This window comes from Neomonachus schauinslandi, chromosome 5 (assembly GCF_002201575.2).
Source record: "Neomonachus schauinslandi chromosome 5, ASM220157v2, whole genome shotgun sequence".
NCBI classification, from domain to species: domain Eukaryota; kingdom Metazoa; phylum Chordata; class Mammalia; order Carnivora; family Phocidae; genus Neomonachus; species Neomonachus schauinslandi.
This window is the reverse complement of record NC_058407.1, coordinates 153,838,594-153,864,886: the sequence shown is the minus strand read 5'-3', so window position 1 is coordinate 153,864,886 and position 26,293 is coordinate 153,838,594. Positions and strand designations below refer to the sequence as shown.

The following is a 26,293-nucleotide window of genomic DNA, read 5'->3' as shown; positions in this document are numbered from 1 at the left end:
TATATGTACTGCCTTTCATAGGGTAGTTGATACGCTTCAGTTAGAATGTCAGGTTATCATGGTATGTGAGAAGTTCCTGTTATCTAAGGCCTAAGTTCAAGCAGCATTATTTGTCAGAGCAAAAAACTTGGAAACTATCTAAATGAACATCAACAAGGGAGGACACACACACACACAAACGCTCTACAGCCACTAAAAACACAGAAGACTTGTATTTACTGACAGAAAGATTGCCATCATAAAGTAAAAAAGAAAGTAGTGGCAGGCATGTACAATATGATCTTGCTTTTGTTAAAGCTGAACAGGATATATATACACACGATATACATATATTGTAAATACAGCAATATATCTGCAAGAAACCTAATAAACTGTTAATAGTGGTAATTTCTGGAAGGTGGGTTGAGGGGGGATTTTTAATTTCCTATATTCCCCCCCTTTTTTTTTTTTTTAATTTTACAGACATGTTACTGTAAAAAAACAAAAAAATTCCTTTGCCCCAGTTTAGGGTTATGGTAACTTCCTTCTCCACAACAGCACTTAGGACAAGAAAAAGTTATTGATGACCCTGAAACAGCAGAAATGAGGTAAAGTGCTAAGAATGGTGTGTGTGAGTGGGGGTGACATTGCAGTAGGAGTCCACTCTGCTACTAACGACATTAGTAAAATATGAGGTACTTAAAAGCTTTCTTAGATACATGGATTATTTTTCCCCTAGAGCAATTTATTATGCATAATGGAAAGGATTTTCTTTGATTGGTTCTTCAACTGCATTTGCATTTTGCCACGGAGAACAAAGCAATGTAAAAGAATGAGTTTTTAAAATTTATTTAAGAAAATACTTGAATTGTCTAAGACAACCAAATTAAATATTTAAACATGAAAAGATTGCCAGAGTCAGGACACAGCATTTATTTTACTGACTTGCTCTGACAGATAATAGGGATTGATTTAATAGTGACCAAATAAAATGGCAGTATTTACTAAAGGGCCATAACATGGCCGCTTGGGGATAACTGCATCTACAATGAGATCAAATCCTTGAGTCCATTCCTTTTAGCAGAAATAATTAAAACCATCTTGGCAGAACTAAGTCTTTGCAAAACATACCAAATATACGGCTTCAAGATAGCTGAGAACCCAAAAGCTTGAAGAGGCCTCCAGAGAGTTCTCTCGGGATCAACTGGGTGCTTGCATCATCCTGGTCTTCTTTGCATTGGTATCAACATTGGAGCACTAGGAATTCGGTAGTAAAGGCTCTTCAGTCCACAAAGGGTCTTGAGTAGTAAAGGTCTTAGGTCTTGAATCCTAAGGAGGTCAATGAAACTGGCATATTATACAGTCAAATACTTACCAATAAAACAACCACATCTACTTACAAGGGCTGGAAGAATTTCACTGACATAATCCTGGCAGATAGGTGGCTAGGTCTCCCAGATACAGTTTCATAATTTTCCTTTGTAACCTAGCCCCAAATTTAATTATGATAATTCAATTCACATGTAAAGCAATGTGCCCGGTCTCTAAGGGAAATGAGAAAGCCACATTCCTTGCATTCAGGAGTTTATAATTTAGTGATAGGGAGGTGTTTATTAATAAGAACTGCAGCGGGGCGCCTGGGTGGCTCAGTCGTTGAGCGTCTGCCTTTGGCTCAGGTCATGATCCCAGGGTCCTGGGATTGAGCCCCGCATCGGGCTCCCTGCTCCGCGGGAAGCCTGCTTCTCCCTCTCCCACTCCCCCTGCTTGTGTTCCCTCTCTCGCTGTGTCTCTCTCTGTCAAATAAATAAATAACATCTTTAAAAAAAAAAAAAAAAAAAGAACTGCAGCAACTAACATTTGAATGCTTTCTATGAGCCAGGCACTTCCCATGCTTTCTCGTTTAAACCAACAATAACCCTATGACATAGGTACTGTTAACCCCATTCTACAGGTGAAAAAAACAAGGCTCACAGAGGCTAGGTGATTTATCAAGGGTCACACAGCGAGTATTTTGGAATGGAGATTTGAATCCAGGCAATCTACTCGCCTCAAGTAAGTTCTATTACAAAGGTATAAACCAAAGAGAAAGCACAAAAAATTAGTTATGTTTCAAATACGAGAGGGATTAGGGAAAACTGCGAGGAGGAGGTGGTGCAGTCACAGCCAAGACAAGGAGCAGGTGTAGTGCAAGAACGGAGACTAGCTGGTTTGGCTGTATAAGGTGAAAAGATACAGCAGTGGGTAAAAAGAAAAGAGAGACTGAAGCCAGATCATGAAGCTATACTAAAGAAGTTTGCACTTCATTTTGTAGAGTGGGAATGAGAGGAACTCAAAGAAATGATATGCTTTCTTTTGTGTTAAGATTTTGGTAGAAATTAGTTGGAGTAGATGGAGATTAGTTGAAGAAGTCCGGTTCAGACGATGTAGAACATGAATAGCTGTTTGAGGTCAACTGTCCAAGGACATTCTGTCACAGACATTTCTTCCTGTGTTGGGTATTCTGCTATTGTGTGACTTTGGGAAAGGCAGTCTACTTTTCTGAGGCCTTGATTTCCTCATCTGGAAAATGCAAACACTGGATGCGCTCTTTTAGATTTCATCCAGCTCTAAAATCTTCTGAGTCTTATGAAAAATCTCTTCTTGAAATTTAATCTTGGGTGGTCTCAGTCTGTGCGTGGAATTGGGGCTGAATTGCAGAAAACTTGAATGTGCTTGAAAATATCCCATTGTTTTCTCCTCCTGGGAAAAGAACTAAAACTCTAAAAAAAATAATACAGCATTATGCTATCTTTGATACCATTTATAAATACCTACTTTTATTTTGTTGCTGGGTAACTGTGACCCAGAAGAGTTGACTTTGCGTAAGAGGAACCCAGTCTTCCAGTCTTGGGTGTTTTTTCCTGTAATCTCCTCAGACAGTGATTAGAAAAGAGTTAGTGGAAGACTAAGTCAAAATGAGGTGTCTTTGGACTCATGTTATTGTGGGGGTTTTTTTGGGCTCCAATGTGGGGCTTGAACTCACGACCTCGAGATCAAGAATTGTATGCTCTACCGACTGAGGGGCGCCTGGGTGGCTCAGTCGTTAAGCGTCTGCCTTCGGCTCAGGTCATGATCTCAGGGTCCTGGGATCGAGCCCCACATCGGGCTCCCTGCTCAGCGGGAAGCCTGCATCTTCCTCTCCCACTCTCCCTGCTTGTGTTCCCTCTCTCACTGTGTCTCTCGCTGTTAAAAAATAAATAAAATCTTAAAAAAAAAAAAAAAAAAGAATTGTATGCTCTACCGACTGAGCCAGCCAGGCACCCTCACATTATTGTTTTTAAAGTTAGTCTGGGGGCGCCTGGGTGGCTCAGATGGTTAACCGTCTGTCTTCGGCTCAGGTCATGATCCCAGGGTTCTGGGATCGAGCCCCACATCGGGCTCCCTGCTCAGTGGGAAGCCTGCTTCTCCCTCTCCCACTCCCCCTGCTTGTGTTCCCTCTCTCGCTGTGTCTCTGTCGAATAAATAAATAAAATCTTAAAAAAAAAAAAATAAAGTTAGTCTGTTTTTTTGTGAGATATTACCAAAGAGAAGGAAAAGTGTTTTCTCCCACTCTCTTAGAAGTTGTGTAAGTCTACCATTACAAATTTCCAATTGACTTTTCAGAAATATTTATAGAACTCTTCAAATATCTCTCATCTGTGTTATATATCAGTGTAGGTTTGGATGGTGTGAAAATAGGGTGATCAGCTCATCCCTTTTGCCTGGAATTTTCCTAGTAAGAGCACTGAAAGTTTCATGTCCCAGGAAACCCCTCAGTCTCAGGCAAATGGGGATGATTGGTCACCCTAAGAAGATAAGATGCCTTTATGATCCAGAACTCAAGAACATCCAATTCCTATTTTGTCTTTATCTTCCAACTCCCCACAAGGTTCCTATAAAGGCCATATAAAGGAGAAACAGCAGCAAAGGGTAAATGTGGTGCTTAATTTGATTATTAGTTATTATTTGGCTGGGCTAAATCCTGAGACCCCCCCGAGAAAGCTACAGCAAAGCTGTGATGGAGCACAAGGATGAGTCTAGAGACTTAAGGCTTCTGTCTTCTCCTTCAACTCAAATTTTAAAATTTTAGAAGCTAAGATCCTTTGGCCTGCAGTGAAGTAGAAACATAAGACTGGAGCAAAGATGAATGGCCTTAGGTCTACATGTGAGGGAGAAAGGCAAGATGCCTGGCTTTGAGGGCCTTGGCTCAGTGGATCTCTCTCAGTTCATAAAAACATGATGCAGAAGAGAGAGAGCCACATATATGTGGTCTTTTATTGCTGAGTGACTCTTCTTATTCGTAAACATGGCCATATTCTGGAATATTACCGGCATCTCTTCCCAAGGAGGGAGCTGGGAGTGGAAAAGAGGGAGACCTTCTCCCTGCCTGATGCTAAAACAAAACAATACCAAGGGGCACGGCAGTGTCACTGTGTGAATATGTAAAATCTCTAAGAAATCAACTTCTGAAATGAATTTTTAAAATCAAAGCTTACTTCAAAGCAATAGAAGCCTTTTTAGTTTCTTTAGTAGACAATTTATTTTGATAAACTTGCTCAATAACAAAAATACAAGTGAAGAAAATTATGTTCATTTTATACAGTTTGTATTAACAATTTGTTTTGAAACTATTAATTGAAAAGTGTTATAACCAATTAGAAAACAATTCTTAATAAAATTTGGGGTAATATACAGACCTTGATCACAAACTCTAAAATCTCTTGAGGTGATACAACTAATAAGTCCTGTGTAAGGAATCCAACCTACACAGGCCATGTTTTTCCTTCATATATTTTTATCCTTCAAAAATTAGTTCTGAAAGACAGCTTACTGTTTTGAACTGTGAATGTAAATTTAATTTTTAAAAGAAGATCAAAGTGGGTTGATAAAGCAGTTACTAGAGTCGGAGTAACTTGTGGCTAGTAGTCTTTTAATAAAGACAAAATAAATGCAACATGTTCTTCCCATGAAGCCCACGATGCAAAATAATAGGTAAGAGTATATCTAAAGTTAGTTTCCAATACTTTTTCAGGGTCTTTCCTCTAAATCAATAGACTGTATGTCACCAGGACTATTATTTTACTTAAAGAGATTAAACAGTGAATTCACAGAACATCAAGCAGGGATATCAAAGCTTTAGGCAAAAGGGTAAAAACCAATGAAGTGTTTTGGTCATTTAGAACATTAAAAAAAAAAAAAAAGGAGCCATCCTTCAAAAACAAAACAAATGGAAGAGAAAATAGGATAAGAAGGAGAAGAGTCAGAAAAATTACATACACACATTAACAACATAGAACATGGATTACCTTTGGAAAGAATCATACTGAAATGTTTGCTTTTAATGAATTGAAGATTTTTCATGTTTACAGATGTTTAGGCATGTTCAATAGGAGCTTCCAAAAATTTCAAACTAGTTTAAGTCTTGTGCAAATAAAACCTATAAATAGTTTTCAGCAGATTTTACAGTGATGTTCTTAGGTATGAGAAGAATGCACACACTCTAAAAACAACGTTAACAGACAAAAGTTTGACAAATGATTGCACCATAAAACAGTGTTTTATATACAGTTTACAAGCTATGATTTCCTGCTATAAATTAATATTGTACTACATAGTACTCATTATAGTGACCTTTTTAAAAGCAACTGCTGACAGTTGTATATCTTTTCACTTACAGGATTTATAGGATTTTATATGAATGAATCCATTTCATTGTTTGGTCTGGAAGAGTACAAAGATTTGACTTCACATACCACTTGATGGGACAGTCTCAATCCTGGGTTAGAGTGCTGACTGGTTAGAGGGAATGTTCCCCTAGCAGCCCTTTATGCACTGGACCTCCAAGACAATGATGAAATTAAAGACAAGTTAATGGTTTGGGTAATAGATACAAATAAAACCTTAAATTTTGTAATCTTATACGCAATACCACTGTAAGTGAAAGAAGTAAACAGTGGGGAAATTCTTAGCAGCTGAGAAACTTTCTCTCCCCATGCTCATGATCCAGTTAAAAATATTCTGAGAAACTATTTACAATAAAATTCATCTTTTGGAAGAGAAAAGCTCTTGGTCATATCATAAATTAATTTGAACCATACTTTGCTAACACTTTATCTCAGTGGTATAATGGTGACAACCAAAACTTTCCTTCAAAGTGATCCATTTGACTGAGGACCAATCAAATCACAATGGGAACTGCAATCCCAAATGTCCATAGAACACGTCCAGTGGTATTTTCAGAATTAACTAGACATCATAATACTTGGGGAAAAATAGTCTCCTTCAGTCATTTCCCAAAAGGTTTCTTTGACCCTGGGAAAGAAAAGTGTGACATTCCCCCAGAACACTCAAGGAATGCACGACAGTGGTGGTTCACCTCTTACCTGACTCCTGAGTGAGCTGAAACACTGGGGTTTTCTTTCACAATAAAATACTGCTGAATTAACAGTAAGATATATGAATGTCAAACAAGCCAGTGTGAAACACATCAGGCTCCTCCATTTTATACTTTGACTATCTGAGGAGGCAGCCCCATTTCTGAAGTAATCATTTTATAATTTATAATTGAGCTTTCAAAAAAACAGTGCATTCATTTCTGTTTGTGTGAAGCATGTACTACATGGGACTCTAACTCTACTGGGACATTTGGGTTGCTGGTTTCACTAGAAAGAAGAAAAACAGCTCCATTGCCAAGAAAGAGCCTCCTGCCCCACATTTCAAACGAGATTATCTATAGTGTTCATCTGGAAAAACGACTAAGCACTGATATGAAAGCATGGAAACGTGGAGAAGAGAAATACTGTATTTTAAAACTGTTTGTAGATTCGAGCGTTAGCGGCAATGCTTCTTCTAGGAAAAAATGTAAAGCTGTGGGTTTAGTACAGCCCTTTAAAGTAAATGCAAAAATGTTAGCTTTTAGCAAACAAAGGCATATAGCATATAAAGAAAATATTGTATTGCTCAGGTTTTTGATAAAGGAGATGTATTAATAATGCTTACAGATGAAAAGAACATAAATTTAGTTTTTATAGCAGAGTGCAGTTAGTGTTGTAGATAGCCAAAATATTATAAATTGGTATTACTAGTGAACTTTGTATTTATGTAAAGTTGTGTGCTTAAACATAGAAAATGCATTATTCATGTAACAGACTGAGCCAGTAGAAAAAGAGAACCTCTGTACAACAGACGACAGTTGCCAATAATTTAAATAGTGTCAGATTCCCCAAATTATAAGGTTTTACATGATCTTACCTTCTACTATCATATACAAATAAATTAACCCTACAAAGAATTTTAGCTTAACTTAAAATTGGACCTAGAAAGGTATGGGATTATTTGTACCTATTACAAAAACCTGTTAAAATCAAGGGCTGCTACAAAGAATGAGGTAAACTGAAGACTCTCTCCACTATGCAGCCTTCAGATAAATGGCTTTTTTTTTTCTATTGAGTTCTAGGTTTGCACACCACAGTGTTTTGCTAGCAAAGCATTCAGAGTTCTCTTCCAGGAACTGTTTGCATGTGTGTGTATATAAATTTACACACACATACACACACACATATATACACACTGTATACTGCATCAGCAAAATATATATATTATATATATATTTATATAAATATAAGGAATATTTCCCCCACCCACCCACCCCCAACAACATGTTTCTTAGTGTTTGATTTTTTTGTTTTGTTTTGTACACAGAGAATAGGGAATTTCAGGATTTTTACAGACATTTTAGCAAACAAGTTTTGATCTATTGGCTTCTTGGTGCAGTAATGCAACAGCAAATCATTCTGGTGCCAAAGGCTCATATCATTACAAGGAAGCTATGAACACTAATTTCTTAGGTGAGGCCAGCCCCACATGAACTTCTCTTGTAACCCTCTGGTCCACCATGATTCATAAATACTTAGACTTCTTTTCCCCTCAATTAATCATTAGACGTTAAAAACGGAACAACAGAGTCACAAAGGGCCACATGCTTTTCAGTATAAAGCATTCTCCTTCACTAGGTTGCTATCACAGTGCAGACCTGACTGCGCCTGAATATGCTCAGGAGATTTAGTCAATATTGTCTGTATTTGGTTATGGAAAAGGCTCTCATTTTTGTTTGTTTGTTTGTTTGTTTTGTTTTTAAATCCAAAGTGCATAGTGAGAACAAATCAAAGCATTTTTTTTTTCCTTTTCAGCATCAATTTCATCTAAGCATCTTCCTATGAGAGGACTACTTAGATGCCTTGCCTTTGTCCTCCCCCCTCCAAAAATAAAAAAATAAAATAAAATAAAAAATAATAAAAGAGTTGAGCAATTTAGACATTCATCAGCCCGGTAAACAAACTTTGCCAGCAAATAGAAGTCCTACTATTGTAAAGAAAATTGATAAGACAAAAAGTACATATGATGACCCAACTACTGTGTTGTTGGGTAATTTATAAGGTTGACCTCCGACTTCATTGATGTAAAATCCTATCGGAAATATTAGGGCAGCCATACAGAAAAGGATCACTGTAAAACAAACCAAAACATAACATTAGTAACATGGTTTGGTGATTAAGAAAACAATGAAAATTTGGCACAAAGGAAGTTTATAAGAAGGGTTGTGGATTGATAACATGGTCAAACCTGTTAAAACATTGACCACTTGTCAAAAGACTTACATCTTCTACAGATCACATAATATCCCCAAAGCCTAACAATTAAATATAGTAAAAGCTGGGCTAGCCTTTTATATAAGTGTTAGGATGATTTTGAATATCCGAATTAAGAAAGGGGTCCAAACCTACTAAGTGCTTATATAAACTATTCTTTTTTAAACTTTTAATTAAAAAATTTTAATTCCAGTATATTTAACACAGTATTATATTAGTTTCAGGTGTTTGCATAAACTATACTTGACCACTTAAAGTAGTGATTAAGGGCTTGAGCTAGAATCAGAGAGGGGCTATGTTCTGGCTCCACTACTTATTAGCTGTGCAATCTTAGGCTTCTGGTTCCCTTCTAAAAATGGGGTAAATACCAGAAGGATAAAAAAAAAAAACAATGTCAAGTCCCTGGCACGGTGCCAGGTTGATAGTAAGTGCTGAATAAATGTTGCATATTACTATTATCAGTTATTATTCTGCCAATTCTCTGTTCCTCTCAGTTGGTATTAGAAGGAATTGGAGAAAAGGTACAAACATAGTACTATTTATCTTACTCTGATTTAAAATCACTTAGTGGAAAGAACCTCAGGCTTCTGAGATGATTAGTAAACTGTCAGAGTGGTTCTCTCTCATCATGGACAATGTTAGAAAAAAATAAAATCTCTCTCAGGTTTTCTGAGTACACAGGTTAAAATGGGGCAAGGGGGGGGGCTTCTTTGCGTTTTGTATACAAACACAATGAAATGTATTATTTGCTAAAATGTTTCTAGAAAGGTATCAGCAATCCCAGCATCTGGGTAGAATTCCACAGTCCTCTCTGTCTCAGTGAAGAGCTTGTGCCCCTGGGCTACCAAAGAAACATTCTTCCTAGTGAACACAAATTACCCATTGATAGGCTAGCTTTTCCAAGAGAATATTTTATGCTTTTTGAAAGCACATTGGTCAAATGTTCATAGTCCTTCAAATTTCTTTGGAGGCAGAAACGTTTCTTCAGTGTAATGTAAAGACAGGTTACTATACTCACTGCATGTGAAGGGGTGAAGCTTTCCATTATCAACTGAATGAGGAACTTCTTCCGAATTAAACATATCCCCAAGAATACAGACAAAGTCCTGGATAAAAATAGCAGCTGACACTTGTCCTAAATTATTTTTGTGTTAATCAGTCAACAAATTTAATAGGAGTGTCCTTAAAAAGCCAATTAGGAATCTTTTTCTGAAGAAATACCTCCAGGGTAATATCCAAGGTATTAAAAAGTAACATTTTCTTAATACGTTGGTTTATAGAACACATCAGCATTCTTGTTTGCTTTGCACCACCTAGATGGATTATCTTATATTTTACAGACAGCCTACTTCATTTTGGGCCAATGACCACATCAAATAATGTTACATCAGTGAATTTGGATTCTTTCAGGTGCCTACTACAGAACAAATGAAAAATTCAGATTTTAAGTATTAGATCTTTTGGCCTTTCTGTTGTACAGTCAGCAGTAAAAGACTATTAGTGCTGCCAAAGCCCACTTATTAGTGTTATCTGCCACCAATTTCTAACAGTTCTTATGCCTTAATATGGTTTGGTAAGTAAAATGAAACCGTAATCTAAGCAGCTATACACAATCTAACAGAAAAACAATGGGATAAAGTTATTGCTTTAAAAACAATTTGTTTCTTAATGTTGACTCATCTAATCTCAAGAAACACAGATAATTTAGAAGTGCTTTAGAGATATGCAGATATTACAATTGTTTATTCTGTTAATTAATGTGCCAACTTCATTCCTTTTTCTACTTTCTATTGTAAAATAAAAATCTATCCTTCATAATGGAGTAATCATTTAATGATTATATTTAAAGTAGAGTTTAATTTTTTACAAGAGTTAAAGGCTTTCCAAATTAGTTAGGAAAAGCTGAATCAAATACTAAGGAAGCAGTAAACTCCTATTTGATCTAATCCTGGTTTTTAATCGCAAGAGTTAGGTTCTCTATACTTCTGGGAAGATTTAATGTAAGTGGATGAGTTCTCTTTCAAGCTATTGGGACCTGTGAGGTTACTTTAGATCTTAAAATATTATTAATGCTGATAATATCTATCAACTTTTGACAATTAAATTTTGGATCCTAAATAAGCCTATAAAGACCTCACTTCCTATCTTCCATGGCACAGATTTCTCGATGGTAAGAGTCAGATATTGAGTTTACTGGGGGATGAGAATGTAAATTACAGTGGCAGAGTTAAGGATAAGGGTCAGACTTGAAAAAAAAAAAGACACATCTTTGTTACCCTTGCCCCCACAGGCAGGCTGCATCACGTGTGACTCTCCTCTGAGAGAGTCCCCCACTGTGTAAACCTATTAGAAAATGTTACCCTGACATTTTTACCAGAACTACAGTTTAAGAGGAATAGAAATACATACAGTAGAAATAAAGTACATTTTCAAAGGCTGAATGGAAATACCAGGGGGACCTAAATCCCTCTCAGGACTGCCACCCTAGTGGACTAGCTCTGGTAACAAAAACAATGTATTTAGGGGCGCCTGGGTGGCTCAGTCATTAAGTGTCTGCCTTCGGCTCAGGTCATGATCCCAGGGTCCTGGGATAGAGCCCCGCATCGGGCTCCCTGCTCAGCGGGAAGCCTGCTTCTCCCTCTCTTACTCCCCCTGCTTGTGTTCCCTCTCTCACTGTCTCTCTCTCTGTCAAATAAATTAAAAAAAATCTTAAAAAAACAAAAAACAAAAACCAACGTATTTAAGGCAGCTGAGAAGAGTAATGCAGCCCACCCTATGCTTACTTAGATGACATTAACTACAAGTATATTGTTGAGCTAAAAAACCAAGGTACAGAATAGTATAAATAGAATATATATTCATAGAACATTCCCACATATACATATATGTTTCTATGCATAAGACACCTCTGGTAAGAAATCCCAGAAACTCTTAACAATGGTTGCTTCCAGCAAAGAGGTATTGAATAGCTAGGTGATGGAGCCACACATGAGACTTACTTTTCACTTGATGACCCTTTCCTAAGCTTTGAATTATGTATCATATGCACATATTATTTTTAGAAGTTATTATTTTAAATTTTTTTAAAAATAAAGGAAAAACACATTACATTTGGAGGTAGCTACATATATTTAAATATCTGTTGAAAGGAAATGAAAAACAAAATAACCCTCGTTCCTTCTATTTACTGGGTGGCAAGAACCAAAGGCTCACATAGCATTTCAATGCTTTCTTTGACTCATCCTAAACTAGTGTTACTATTCAATTATATTTTAGATCTTTGGTATTCAGAGCATATGCGTTCCCAAATGTTAACTAAATCCAGAAACTAAATCCTCTTACTTTGACTTTATTTTACTCCTTAAAGAATGAATTCTATCTGGATAATTGTTATCTGTGAGTAAAGATTCTCTTTAAATTCTTCATCAATTAATTTAGCAGCACTGTCTCCACAGCTGCCTGTGGACCCTACTACTCAGAAAAGAATGGTCTCAGGAGGTCTGTTTGTTTCACATTTCTTAACAAGAATGGAGAAGACTTTTTTAGTCAAAGTCAACTTGATCTAAATTTTAAAATTAAGGGAGATGTATAGACAGAAATAAAACAGACCCAGAAACATATACATTAAAGAGTTTCACAGAGAGATAGGGAGAAACTGAGATTCATGAACTAATATCCCTATCTTATGGTCTTTAAGGATAAACTGAGCTTTAACATTAATAGGGATTCATGGGATTATGCCTTACCCCTACCATACAAGTTCTAAATGAAAATATCAAGTGAAAGTAAGCCGTGTTATAATATTCACTTTTATGCAAACTTGATATAATTATAAGGCATTGAATTAGAAGTTAAATCCCATGGTATTTGGCATGAGGATTGTTATCCTGTTCTTTAGAGCAAAGTTTCTCAAGAGGGCCCTATTGCCACTTTGGGCCTGATAAGTCTTTGTTGTGGGGAGCTGTCCTTTGCATTTGTAGGATGTTTTGCCATTATCCCTGGCCTCTACTCAAGATGCCAGTAAGATCTCCTTAGCTGTGACAATAAAAAATGTTTCCAGCCATTGACAAATATCCCCTGGGTGGGGACAAAATTGCTTTAGAAAGAAGAAAACAAAATTACAGAAATATCTTTCCTGTGTGCATTTTTGCTGCTTTTAACTTGGGAAAAGCCCCTGATGTGCTGGGAAATTAAACCAATTTTGTAGAGTACAAGAGAATGTATAATATGTATCATACCCTGGGGCATAGCTTAATGGAGTATGAAATGTTGATAAATAACTATTAAACAACCAAATGTGTTGGTTTTTTCAGTGGTCACACAACTCACAGTAGAAACTCAAAATTAATGATATTAAAAAGCAAATCACCACCTTAATCTAATTTATATTTCTGTACATTTTCTTCTAGATTTACCTTTATTTGGTAGAGGATACCAATACTTTCAAGAAGAGTAAAAGACTCAGGTTAGTGATAGCTCTGAGCCCACAGACCTGGAACGCTTATGTCACAATGTGAGCAAAAATAAAATTCATTAAAATAGCATTTCATACAAGGCAATTAAGGTTTTGGATGTCTTGGTCTTGTGGTGAGAATTCTGAAGAACTGATGGGACTGTGCAGAGTCTATATGACGGCCACAGCAAGTGGTGCTCTTTGATGATTATGGAGTCCTTATGACTGATTCTTGATATCTTCATTAAAATACCAGTGTGCACGCCTTCTAGACAAATTTAGTAAGCACAGGTTACTTACTTCCAGTGAATGCTATCCATCGAGCATATTTTGTAGCTTCTCTCCGCCAGTGGGAAGCCACCAGCAAACCACATGTGACAGTCAATGAAATGATTCCCATGATGATAAAAAACAGTGTGGTGACCCACTCTGGGGGAAGCCGAGGTGGGATGCACGTCCGGTCTCGTCCATGGATTGTTTGACACTGTCGCACGAGGCCCACAGTGAGTGCTCCTGGGGAGATGCAAAAGGTGGGAGTATTTTAGTGGGTTTGGCATTCCCAAGGAATATCCCCCACCAACACCGCTGTAGTCCTTAAATCTTATTTCTGTGTAGGTCACTCAGGCATTTAATTCCACTGAGTCTCACGATTCAGCATTCCATTGGAGTTCACAATGTAGTCATACTTAACATACAAAGTGAACTTAAAAAAAACTCGCAAAAACCACAAACACAGTTCTTTCAGTCATTCATTAAACAAATACTTTTCTGAGTACTTGTATCAGGCAATGTTCTGGGCTCCAGGGAAATAACTATGAACAGGACAGATGAGGCTCCTGGTCTTGCTGAGCTTACATACTAGCCGAAAGACCTGGAACTTTTCTATTCTCAGATCCAAGACTTACTGCATATTATTTGATTGTGGATGAGAAGAAAAACACTTTTCAGGAATCTGAAGACAAACTTGAAATATGTCTAGTCATAATATATAGATAAAATTAAATAACGGATTAAGTATTAGAACGAATATATTTTATTAAAGTTAGAAGGCCTAAGAATAGGGGCACCTTGGTGGCTCGGTTGGTTAAGTGTCAGACTCTTGGTTTCGGCTCAGGTCATGATCTCAGGGTCCTGGGAATGAGCCCCATGTTGGGCTCCGTACTCAGCACGGAGTCTGGTTGAGATTCTCGCTCTCCCTCTCCCTCTGCTCCTCCCCCCGCTTGCGAACTCTCTCTCTAAAATAAATAAATAAGTAAAATCGAAAAAAAAGGCCTAAGAATATTATAATATAAACACTTGCATTAAATTCAAGAAAATGTTGGGAAAACTAGTAGGTTCCTCCTTGTGGTAAGTTCAACAATTTCTGTGCAATGCACAAGGGTTCAGATTGCTAAACCATTACTAGCATGCTTCAGCAGAAAAGCATAAAGGCATTAGTGGTAATTTTTCAAATGCCCCCTCTCCCATTTAAATAACATGATGGTGATTTTTGTAAAACATCAGGTGCTATTTTCACATAAACATGTTCTTATGTCAAACCCAGGGAACCCCTCTATCAAATTTGGGGTGAATTAATTTACAGAAAACTAGATACGGTGAAAATACTTATTTTATTCTCTTCCCCATTAAGAACAATTAAAACGTTACTTTTGGGTGAAAAAGAGCAACTGCAAATGGGAACACTGTTGCCTAAAACGTAAGAAATTTCTGGAACATAACAGATTTCTGCATTTTTTTTTTAGTCCTAATTATTTTCTCAGTTTGAACAAAAATAATGACAACACCAACAACAAAAAGACATTAACCTCAAAATCACAGCACTTGCACAAACAAGTGCCTTTTTTGAGGACAGTCAGTAAAATTCCGATGAGAGGCATTTCGGGAAGCTGCCTTGGTGGGAGCAGACAGCAGAGCTGGATGTGTGTATACAGATGTATGTGTGGGTAGGTGGGGCTGCTGGAGGTAGGGGGCTCTCCTGCAACCTGAGTTTTGCCATTGATACACTTTTAGAAACAAAGCAATGTGTTCAAGGAAAATGAAGCAAAAGATCAGTTCTCTCAAAACTCTCCCCCTCTAATGCTAATTCTGACTCTTTTGGTTGAATGGAAGAAGAAGAGTACTCAAAGAGTACCCTTTTCTCTCAAATCATCCAATAATTAGGTCCATCTTGTGATCTCCGCAAAGGTGCAAACAGCATTATAACTGTAGGATCATCTCTGGCAGGATGGAGGCAGATGGGGGTTTGGAGGGGAATAGAAAGTGAGCAAACCTTCATAATAATGCCACACACTATCCCTCTTTCTAGCTGCTGCTTGGAGCTCAGTGACTTAGTAGGTCAAAGAAAAGTAAATCAGTTCAAAGTTTTGACACTTAATTGCCAATCTTAAAATTATCATAGTAAAAAAAAAAATCATAGTAATTGCTTGAACCAGAGAAAGCAAAGGGTAGGGGTGAACTGAATAACTGCTTTTAAATTGAAACACTAAAAAGTTTCCTTGAAAAGAAAACTTGGGGGACAGAGGGTGTCTAATTATGATAAAGCATTTTATTATAATTTAGGAAATAAGGTATTCACAGCAGTGCTCAAGAATGAACAGGAAATTACTCTTGATCATTCAGCAAGACTTTTTTTTTTAAGATTTTAATTATTTATTTGACAGAGAGAGAGACAGCGAGAGAGGGAACACAAGCAGGGGGAGTGGGAGAGGGAGAAGTAGGCTTCCCGTGGAGCAGGGAGCCCATCAGCAAAAGACTTCTAACAAATTACCCTCTATAGTCCCTATCCCATTTATAAAACTGTAATTGCTATAAAAATAGACAACAGGCAATGAAAGATCCTCTGAAAAATGCAATATTGTGGATTCTGATTACAGTAGTAACTTTCTTTACAACTTAATTTAAAATACAAAGAAAGTTTTATTGGTAACTGTATATAACTAATGGACTTAGATTTACATTTGACAATTACTTTTTGCTGGCAAATATGTAAAATTGTAGGTTCAGTAAATCATAACTAAAATATCTCTCCTTCAAAATATTTCTGAGTATCTTATGTTACCTCTTACTTTCCATTTATGGACATGGCCAAGAGCTAGTTAGGGCTCAAATTTAACATAACCTCCTCTGCCTGTAGATTGTTACGCTTTCTGAGTGGGATTGTTCCTGCTTCCCCTCCTGACTGGCATACCACACCAGGTGAATAGAAATAGAACAAGAAAATGAAAATGAAAATGAGAGCTATCACTTCCACAAAGCAAATGGAAATAACCTGACAGATGTTCAGTTTTAAAAGAAGAATTATGTTCCTGTAATTACAAAAGTCCTTATTACCACAAATCGAGACCAAATACTCTGCAGCTACATTCTGGAAGAAAAGAAAGCTAAAGCTAGCTGATAGCCGTAAGATATGCTGTATATAAGAAAATCAATTCACAAAATTGTGGATTATTTAATGTCTTTGTGCCCAGCATTGTTATGGTGGTCGGGATTCCAAAAACTAATACTCTGTCACACTTTCAGTGAAAACAGACTTTCCTTAAATAAATCATACAGGCTAGTACAAAGAGTCAACACTGTTGAAGTTCTTTTTCATGAGTAAGACTCTAGGTCAACATAGTTTATATCATAGTCACATATTTTCCATAAGCTGCCTGGGGAAAGGGATCTGCAAAAGTACCTGTCCTGCTACTATTACATCTTGTAAATTCAGGTACTGTTAGTACCCAAACTCACACCGGTCTTTAAATCTCATCCTCTACCTCAAAGAATTATCTCCTACTTGTAGATTCAAATCCACCTCTAGTGTTGACTAGCCAAGATTTTTTATATCCTCCAAATTCCCTGGACACATCACACAATCGTGTACTTGATTTTAAGGTAACTTTTTTTTTTAATTTTTTTACCTCAAACAGAAAATGGTTTTTTTAGGAAGGAACTGACCCTTCTACTTCATTGGTAACCCCCAGGATGGCCTGCAACAGTGGGCACGAAGCATGAATTAATAAGCAACTGGTGAACTTAAAAGAATGAAAAACAACCTAAATTTAAAATCACATAGCATTAGTTTCTTCTAAAGACCTTGTCTTGGTGTAATTTCCTAAAGCACGCTAATTAATAATTAGGCACAAGCTCAGCCATTCACTGATTTTTGTTTTGTTTTATCCAACAGGTCTTTTGCTGCTGTAAGGGGCCTGTAATTCCATTTCTCAAACAGCCAATCCATCTTTACCCTGCAGCTGTTTCCTAGGTAACCAATCCAGCCGAATAAAAGACTTGCACACAATAGGAAAAAGGAAACCAAACTAGGAACTACAGCATCCCACATGCCTCTCAGTAGCTCACCTGTGTATCATTACACATAAAAGGAAGTCATAATGAGTCTTACCCTGTTGACATGTGACAACTATGGAAATCAAATCCTCCTGTCCCTAGGTTTGCTGTTGTTACTGTTTTTGTTTTTTTAAAGATTTTTTTTTATTTATTTGACAGAGAGAGAAACACAGCGAGAGAGGGAACACAAGCAGGGGCAGAGGGAGAGGGAGAAGCAGGCTTCCTGCAGAGCAGGGAGCCCGATGCGGGGCTTGATCCCAGGACCCCGGGATCATGACCTGAGCCAAAGGCAGATGCTTGACGACTGAGCCACCCAGGCGCCCCTGTTGTTACTGTTTGTTTACTGACTTTCCTGGAATAGCTCTGTAAAGTTTGGATCATTGTTGTGTGTGGCCTCTGAAGTCTCTGTTCCATTAGCTTAGTAGTCAGCTAATGGCTGGAATGAGATTTTTTTTTTAAAGATTTTATTTCTTTATTTGACAGGCAGAGAGAGAGAGCACAGATAGGCAGAGCAGCAGGCAGAGGGAGAGGGAGAGGGAGAAGCAGGCTCCCCGCAGAGCAGGGAGCCCTATGTGGGGCTTGATCCCAGGACTCTGGGATCATGACCTGAGCCGAAGGCAACGCTAACCAACTGAGCCACCCAGGAGCCCCTAAAGATTTTTTTTATTATGTATTTGAGAGAGAAAGAGAAAGAGCACGAGAAGGGGGAGGGGCAAAGGGAGAGGGAGAAACAGACTCCCCACTAAGCAGGGAGCGGGATGTTGGGCTTGATCCCAGGACTCCAGAATCATGACCTGAGCTGAAGGCCGATGCTTAACTGACTGAGCTACCCAGGCACCCCTGGAATAAGATTTCTTTAAATGCCTTGAATCAGTGTGTCTCTCAGCCTTGCTGTCTGTGTCTGTTGTGGTACATTTTCAATGCTCCAACAGGCAATTAACAACTCTGCCTTAGTACTCACTTCCTGCTTGCACAGAGCTTCAAATTTAGCTAGAGGCAACAGATTAATTAAGACCCATCCTGAGGGGTGCCTGGGTGGCTCAGTCGTTAAGCGTCTGCCTCCGGCTCAGGTCATGATCCCAGGGTCCTGGGATCGAGCCCCACATCGGGCTCCCTGCTCAGCAGGAAGCCTGCTCCTCCCGCTCCCACTCCCCCTGCTTGTGTACCCTCTCTTGCTGTGTCTCTGTCAAATAAACAAAATCTTAAAAAAAAAACACAAAAAAACCTATCCTGGATATGTGAAAAGCCCTAAATATGTGTAGAGCCTTCTAGATTCCTAGGAAATATGTTGGAGTTTTTCAAAGACTCCTTTGGACATCCTGTTCCCCAGTTTTCCTTTATGTTTTTTAGTTAGCCTTTTGTTAGTGTCAAATAAACAACCTCAGGTACCTGCAATTTTTAAAAAATTTATTTATTTATTTGAGAAAGAGCACGTGAATGGGGGGGGAGGTTGAGGAGGGGTAGAGGGAGAGGGACAAGCAGATTCCCCACCGAGCAGGGAACCCAACATGAGGCTTGATCCCAGGACCCCGAGATCATGACCCAGGCCCAAGGCAGACGCCCAACTGACCGAGCAACCGAGGTGCCCCACGTACCTGCAATGTTAAACAACTAGTGCTGATTGCTTTTAACAAATGTCCTGGGGGTGAGACAGAGCAAGCTCTCAATCTGGTCCAATAAAGGTAAGGCCTGAGGAGATTTTCAGTGAGCTGACATATCAAATGGTAGCAATTCTCTGAGGATGGGGCTTTAAGGAGCACCAGACCCTTTTGCCATCTCCAGTGGTTGCTGAGCTGCTGGTTTACACTGCTACCAAACTTGCAAGGCTACTGGCTTTCAAGGCTACTATGTAGCTGAGAGGGGGTGTGTGATTAGCACAATTTAAACTGCCACAAAGCTTGCTGTTCTTGCCAAGATTCGGGTGATTTTTTCTTTTCTTTTTTTTTTTTAAAGATTTTATTTATTTATTTGAGAGAGAGAATGAGATAGAGCATGAGAGTGGGGAGGGTTAGAGGGAGAAACAGACTCCCCGCTGAGCAGGGAGCCCAATGAGGGACTCGATCCCGGGACTCCAGGATCATGACCTGAGCCGAAGGCAGTCGCTTAATCAACTGAGCCACCCAGGCGCCCGATTCGGGTGATTTTCTTAATAAATGCTCCTTGGATTGCTGTGAGCCTTAGTTAATTTCCAGAGTTCTGAAAAAGTTGATCTGACAATTTTTGCCAGTATTCTTATTGCATTTATGGAGGAGCAGATTTTCAGAAGTCCCTGGTCCACTATCACAGGAGTTAAACCCAACAAGTCACAATTTGAATCTCAGCTTTGGACACACTTGAGCAAGTCCCTTAATTTTCCTAAACTTGCTTCAGCAGAAAAGTAATATGACTTAACATTTAGGTTTCTGTGAGAATTAAATTAGATGATGAGATAATACTTGTAAGCAACTGCAAGTGTAAGCACTAAATAACTATTACATGTCTTCAGGGAAGTAAGTGAGATATTTTTGTTTTAGTTAAAAAAATACATACACAGGGCAGTAGTAGACAAAATAATTTAACACAATAGTACACTCATGAAACTCATATTCCAAAATAAAAAGGTTGACATCTGATGGTTGCCATGGCTGCTAGTCATAAAAAGTACTCAGGACATCACTTTTCTGCCCAACTGCTTTAGTGTATCATTCAGGATGAAGATGAAGCATAAGGCAAGTTCGGACTTGCTGAAATAAAAGCTCTGGGGACAGATTTTATAGGAATAGCAAGCTGGAAACATTGAGATTGAGAATGCTTTGCTAATAGAATGAAATCACAAAATGTTTTGTTAGATAGCAAGTAAATAGAGAACAATCATTAATCTTTTTAGTTTGATTTTCTTTTCCCTTGAACTCCACTGGCTGTTCTATCTCTTCTTAAAATACAACTGTTACCAGCTGTCTGCAAGTAAGACTGTAGTTCAGAGATCATCTCATTTTAAAATTGACTAAATCATACCAACACTGTCCTCTCATTGTAGTGTATTCTATCAGCCCTTGCTCCATTAACGTGGTCTTGGGTCTAATCCTATAAATACATTAAACATAAACTAGCAGTGAATTTCTATTTTAAAATCCGCCTTATCGACAAGTACAATATGGTACCAGAATCTGTCCTATTACAATCCCAATCATTGAAGCCCATAATATATAATGCATGAAGTCATTAAGGAAAAGCTAACCACAATGTTTAAACTGTCTATACAGTGTATGAAAAATATGTGGAAGAGTATTTATCACATGGCTAGGAGTGGCCTACTTTGGTTGAATAGGATTGGAGGGTGGAGTAGGGTTGAGAACGCTTGTACTTTTCACTGTCTTATCTGAGTGTAGATTAATTCATAAAATTCTGCCCTTTAAAAAAATGTGCATTCACTTTATTTAAGAGAGGGAGGGGGAGGGGCAGAGGGAGAGAATCTTAAGCAGGCTCCATGCCCAGCGCAGAGCTCCATGTGGGGCTTGATCTCACAACCCTGAGATCATGACCTGCACTGAAATCAAGAGTAGGATGCTTAACCGACTGAGCCAACCAGGCGCCCCTGTGCATTTACTTTATATTTTACATATTAGATTTAAACAAAATGCACTAATTGCACTTATACACTGAAATCTTTCAATCATGTATGAATTATTTTAGATCCAGAGCACATGCTCTGGATCTAAAATAAATTAGAGAATGCCAAAGAAATTAAAGTAAATCAGGTAGAGAACGAAAATGGAACTTAAATAACTGTGTCTACATTTTCTATTCCATTTCAACTAAAGTAGCATGAGAAGCCACCGTGGAAGAATTCAGCAGATCATACTGGAATACTCATTGTTTCTTCCCTGACTGAAAAAACCCAAAACAAGTTTAACATTCATTTCACTAAATGAGTAGTCTCGATGTTTTACATGTAAAAGTGAGCTGGTTTAAGGGAGAGGAAACTGGTAAAGGGGATAAAATCAAACAAATTTGGTAGGCCAAATTGTTTTTGTGGGCAGGAAAGTGTTGCAGAATTTACAAAAGTATTTTAACAAAAGGGCTGAACATTAATAACTCTACAGCCTTCAATCACTAAAAAGGTTCATCTGTGCACAATGATCAAGAAGTAAACAAGCAATGCAGCAGAAAAGAGTGGCTCTCAATCATGCAAGATTCCTTCCCCCCTCTCATGCTATCTCATTCTCTCTATCAAATAAATAAATAAAATCTTAAAAAATAAAATAAAATCATGGAGGATTCCCGGCCAAAAAGAGCCATAAAATTAGGGAATTTAGAGCTAGAAGGGATCTCAGAGATCATCAGTCCTAATCTCCCCAAGTTAGGGTTTGAAGAATACTGAGGCCCCGAGAGTGCTAAGTCCAAGGATACAAAGTAACCAGCAGTGCCAGGACTAAAACTAAGGTTTTCAATTAACCACCCCGAACTATTCCTACCACAGGATGCTGACTTCTTGAACACCATTCACTAAATAAAGAATAGTATTCCTAAAAATACCATCAGAAACATTTAGATTTATATCAGAGCAGACTTAATTACAACTTTGTAAGCATAGTGACAGTGAGTCTAAGAGGAACCTTCTTCACAGGAGGTCAATCCAAAGTGGGAGACAATATTTTTGTCAGTTCAGAGGAGTGACTCCTCTGAGTTTTACTCACTCTAAAATATAGCTTCCTCCCACACCCACATTTCTCGTAAATGTTCAAGGAATATGCCACTCCCAGCTCATCCTCCTTAAAGAAATAACCCAATTTCTTAGTCTCAAGAAAAAAAGATTCCCTGTTTCCTATCTCTAAGGAACTTTTTGGTTATTTAAAGTCTACTCTCAAACATTACAATAAGCACTCATATTTGTCTTATTTGCATTGTACAGAAAATGTGCACCCCATCACCTTCTTGGAAAGGACTCTGTAGGGTATGTCATAATAAATAAATAACTTTCCTGAGGGTATAGCAAAGATTCCATTGTATGACTTCCAGGCCTGTCAAAATAACTTTTGCCAACTAGTTGATAATCTCAATATTACATAATTCAAAATCACTTCTTCAATAAATTGTACTCCCTTAATTTACATAAGTAAAATAATTCTGATTAAAAAATCACATTCTAAATTATTTAGTCACATATCCATTGACTTAACTGGGAGATATCATATCACAGTGGTAGAATTCAGGCTCTGGATTCAGATTCCAGGCCCACCACTTACTGGTAGTGAGATTTTAGGCAAGTTATTTAACCTCTGTGTGCCTCAGTTTCCTCAACTATAAATGAGGATAACAACAAAATGACCTCATAGTGTTGTACGGATTATGAGAGGGAATATGCGTAAAACACTTAGAACAAATGCCTGGTACAGAGTAATAAGTTGGTAAATTTTTTTTTTAAGATTTTATTTATTTATTTGAGAGAGAAAGAACATGAGTGAGAGGCGGAGGCAGAGGGAGAAGCAGACTCCCTGCTGAGCAGAGAGCCCAATGCAGGACTCGATCCCAGGACCCTGAGATCATGACCTGAGCTGAAGGCAAATGCTTAACCGACTGAGCCACCCAGGTGCCCAAGTTGGTAAATGTTAAATGTTATTGATGATATATTGCTTTCACCAAAAGTATGTATTTTTACTTTAAGGAAGGAAACAATCTGTGGGATTCCACCTTCTTTTTAAATTTATTGTTCTCTCTTGGGTTTAGATGAAAAATATCATAAATAAGTGTTCAATTCGTGTAGATCTACTGAATTATTTAAAGGTGAATCAGAGTTGTAAAAGTTTAGAGTCTAGAAAATGCAAGGGAAGTGAGTTTAACACTGAGATGAGTGTTATTCTGTGCTGTTAGCACAGTCCCTTAATTATAAAAGAGGATGGATTTAAGAATGGAGAGCTTTGGAGAAAGACAAAAGTTCCGATTCTGACAGCTGCTCTTCTATTTAATCTTTAAGAGGAGTTTGTATTCTCACTGCAGTTATATTTGGCTTCAGATTGAAAATGTAAACTGATATCTCCCTCAATTTCCAACGTCTGAAAACACTACCTAAGCTTTCATAGAAATATATAAAACAACAATCTCCCATTAATTAGCTTACATTTGTGGTAGCTGTGAACTCCTAAGCCAAGATGTGGTGGTCTAAGGAAACCATACATTAGAGAAGGTCTCTGCTGAATTTGAAAAGCCTGGCACTATGCCATGAGATATTCCTGACTTTTCTGTCCAAGTCTGGGGGGCATGGTGCACTACGCCAAGCTTTCCTTCATTCAGCAAATACTGAGCACATGCTCTGTGCAATACAATGTGGGAAGTATGAAGAGAAACATAGACCTGATCCTTGTATTTCCAGAGATTATAATATACAGAGACCTAAGATGAACACTCAAAAGAAAATGATAAAGCATAATTGTGAGATAAAAGAAAATATATATTGGTCTCTACCTCTGAGCCTCTAAAATCTTTGTAATTTCCAACTAGGACCATCTCATGTTCTTACATTGGTCTTTGACCTTTGTTCCTGACACAGGGCTCCAGAAACCTTTGTAATTTCCTGGGTGATAGTAGTGTTTTTTGTTCTAACGAGGCAACTCATTAGACTCCTGGATGAGGGCTGGTCAAGGGAAAGATGGAGCCATGATTAGAAGCCTGGACTCTTCAGCCCTGCCCCCTCACCCCTTCTCTTGAGAAAAGGGATGAAAATCATGCCTACGTGATGAAGCCTCCATAAAATCTCAAAAGTACAAGGTTTAGAGAGCTTCCAGGTTGGTAGCAGAAGAGGAGTATGCACAGAGAGATCATGGAAGCTCCATGGCCCTTCCCACATCCCTTGCCCTATGCATCTTTCATCTCTATGTTCATCTATATCCTTTATATATCCTATGTCCTTTGATAATAAACTGGTAAACCAAAGTAAGTGTTTCCCTGAGTTCTGTCAGCCACTCTAGTAAACTAATTGAACCCAAGTAGGGGGTCACTGGAACCTCCAATTTTTAGCCAGTTGGTGAAAGCACAAGGCTTGCAGGAAAGCACATACGCTGGCATCTGAAGCGTATGCTTGGGGGGTGGGGTGGGAAGGGTAGTCTTGTGGGAGTGAGCCCTTAACCTGTGGGATCTAACATTATCTTTGGGTAGTGTCAGAATTGAGTAAAATTGTAGGACATCCAGCTCGTGTCACAGAGAACTGCCTGTTGGGGGGGTGGGGGGAGGGGGGAGAACCTTTACACATTTGGTGACCAGAAGTGTCAGAAGTGAAGTGTGCTGTGAATAGTAAAGGAGAGTCACAGGAAAGAAAGACATGGTAGGGAAGAACTGGGTTTTTGCCTACACAGGAAGGAAAAACCTGAGTTTTACCTTTGTAACAATAGATAGCAGGATGTGATCTAATGCCAAGAGAATTGTGCTGCCTATGAGACTAGGAAGCTGGAGATATGCACTCTATCCACAGGCACACTATTCATGGAATTTTGAGCAAGAAACTTCACTTCTTTAGGTCTATGCCCTATTTTACAAATGAATTATTTCCTAAAGGGTTTCTGATAACTCTTCACAATTGTTTAAATTAGCTTTATTGAGGTATACTTTAGATACAATGAAATTTGCCATTTTATGTGTATAATTCAATGAGTTTTGACAACTGTACAGTCATCTCAGTCATGACACAGAGTATCACCACAAAAAATTCCCTCATAATCCTTTGCAGTCAATCCCTTCCCCCCAAGCTCCCAAGATAGACCTGCTTTCTATTACTATAGTTTTGCCTGTTGTAGAATTTCATATAAATAGAATCAGACATTGTTTGCTATTATGAATAAACTGCTACAAACTACAAACCTCTGCATACAGGTCTTTGCATAGACATGTGTGGTGGTGTGGGTATGCATCATCCAATCCACTGAGGCCCTGAATAAAACAAAAAGCTAAGGAAGGAGAAATTCACCTTTTTCCTTTCCTTTACAGATATTTTCCCTTAGTCTTCCCTTTTTTTTTTTTTTAAGTAAACTCTACGTCCAACGTGGGGCTCAAATTCACAACCCCAAATCAAGAATCACAAGCTCTATTGATTGGGCCAGCCAGGGGCCCCTTGCCTTTAAATTTTCTTAACAATGGTTTTTGAAGGATAAATGTTTTAAATTTGACAGAGTCCAATTTATCAACTTCTTATCCTGCCTTCTGTGACTACTTAGTAGCAGAGGAAGCATATCCTACCGTTCTAACCCCAAACTGAGACTTAGGTAATCAGAGACTGTATCAGGTAGGGCACCAGAATAATACACTTTCATTGTTTTTAAAGCTGTCTATAAGGAGATTATCAATGGCTCACGGAAAAAGACTACTTTCCTTACTATCTGGAAAGATAGCTAAAAATGATATCTCCTTAATCACTTAAAGAACAAATACATTGTAAGAATAGTTCTTCATTCCTTATTTAAACAAAACTCATTCCTGATTCAGATGCTTAGAAAATATCAATTGCATTACTCTTGGAAGATTAATTCATTGCAAAATCTAGTCACTGAGTAAATAATTGATAATATACAAATAGATGACAGATGCATCTGGCAAGAGGGACAGATACATCTGGTATTAAATCACAACAGCCTCGTTGAAACAACCAAGGTTATTACAAAGTACATTCTTATAAAACCAAACCTTGTCAATAACAGAAATTATAAAAAACATCATTAATGATCTTCAAGTTCATTCCCAAGTCACCTTTTATGTCTCCACATTCTTTCTAGGCAATCTCAGGTTCACAGATTCAATTATCACCTATAAGCCAACGACTCAAAAATCTTTTCCTGGTGAGATGCTTAAGATCTACTCTCTTAGCAAATTCCAAGTACACAGTAGAGTATTAGAAACTACA

General features: G+C 38.0%; 1 protein-coding gene across 1 annotated transcript in view; it reads right to left on the bottom strand.

Moving 5' to 3' along the window:
- Nucleotides 1-7,645: 7,645 nt before the first annotated feature.
- The window catches only part of MOSMO (modulator of smoothened), a 63,426-nt gene continuing 44,778 nt past the window's right edge, over nucleotides 7,646-26,293 (bottom strand). Inside the window, exons 2-3 of the mRNA XM_021686837.1 lie at nucleotides 13,399-13,611; nucleotides 7,646-8,502 (exon numbers count right to left, since the gene is read on the bottom strand). Of these exons, the coding sequence (XP_021542512.1) occupies nucleotides 8,318-8,502; nucleotides 13,399-13,611 (398 nt within the window). The 3' untranslated portion in view covers nucleotides 7,646-8,317. The remainder of the gene's footprint in view (nucleotides 8,503-13,398; nucleotides 13,612-26,293) is intronic.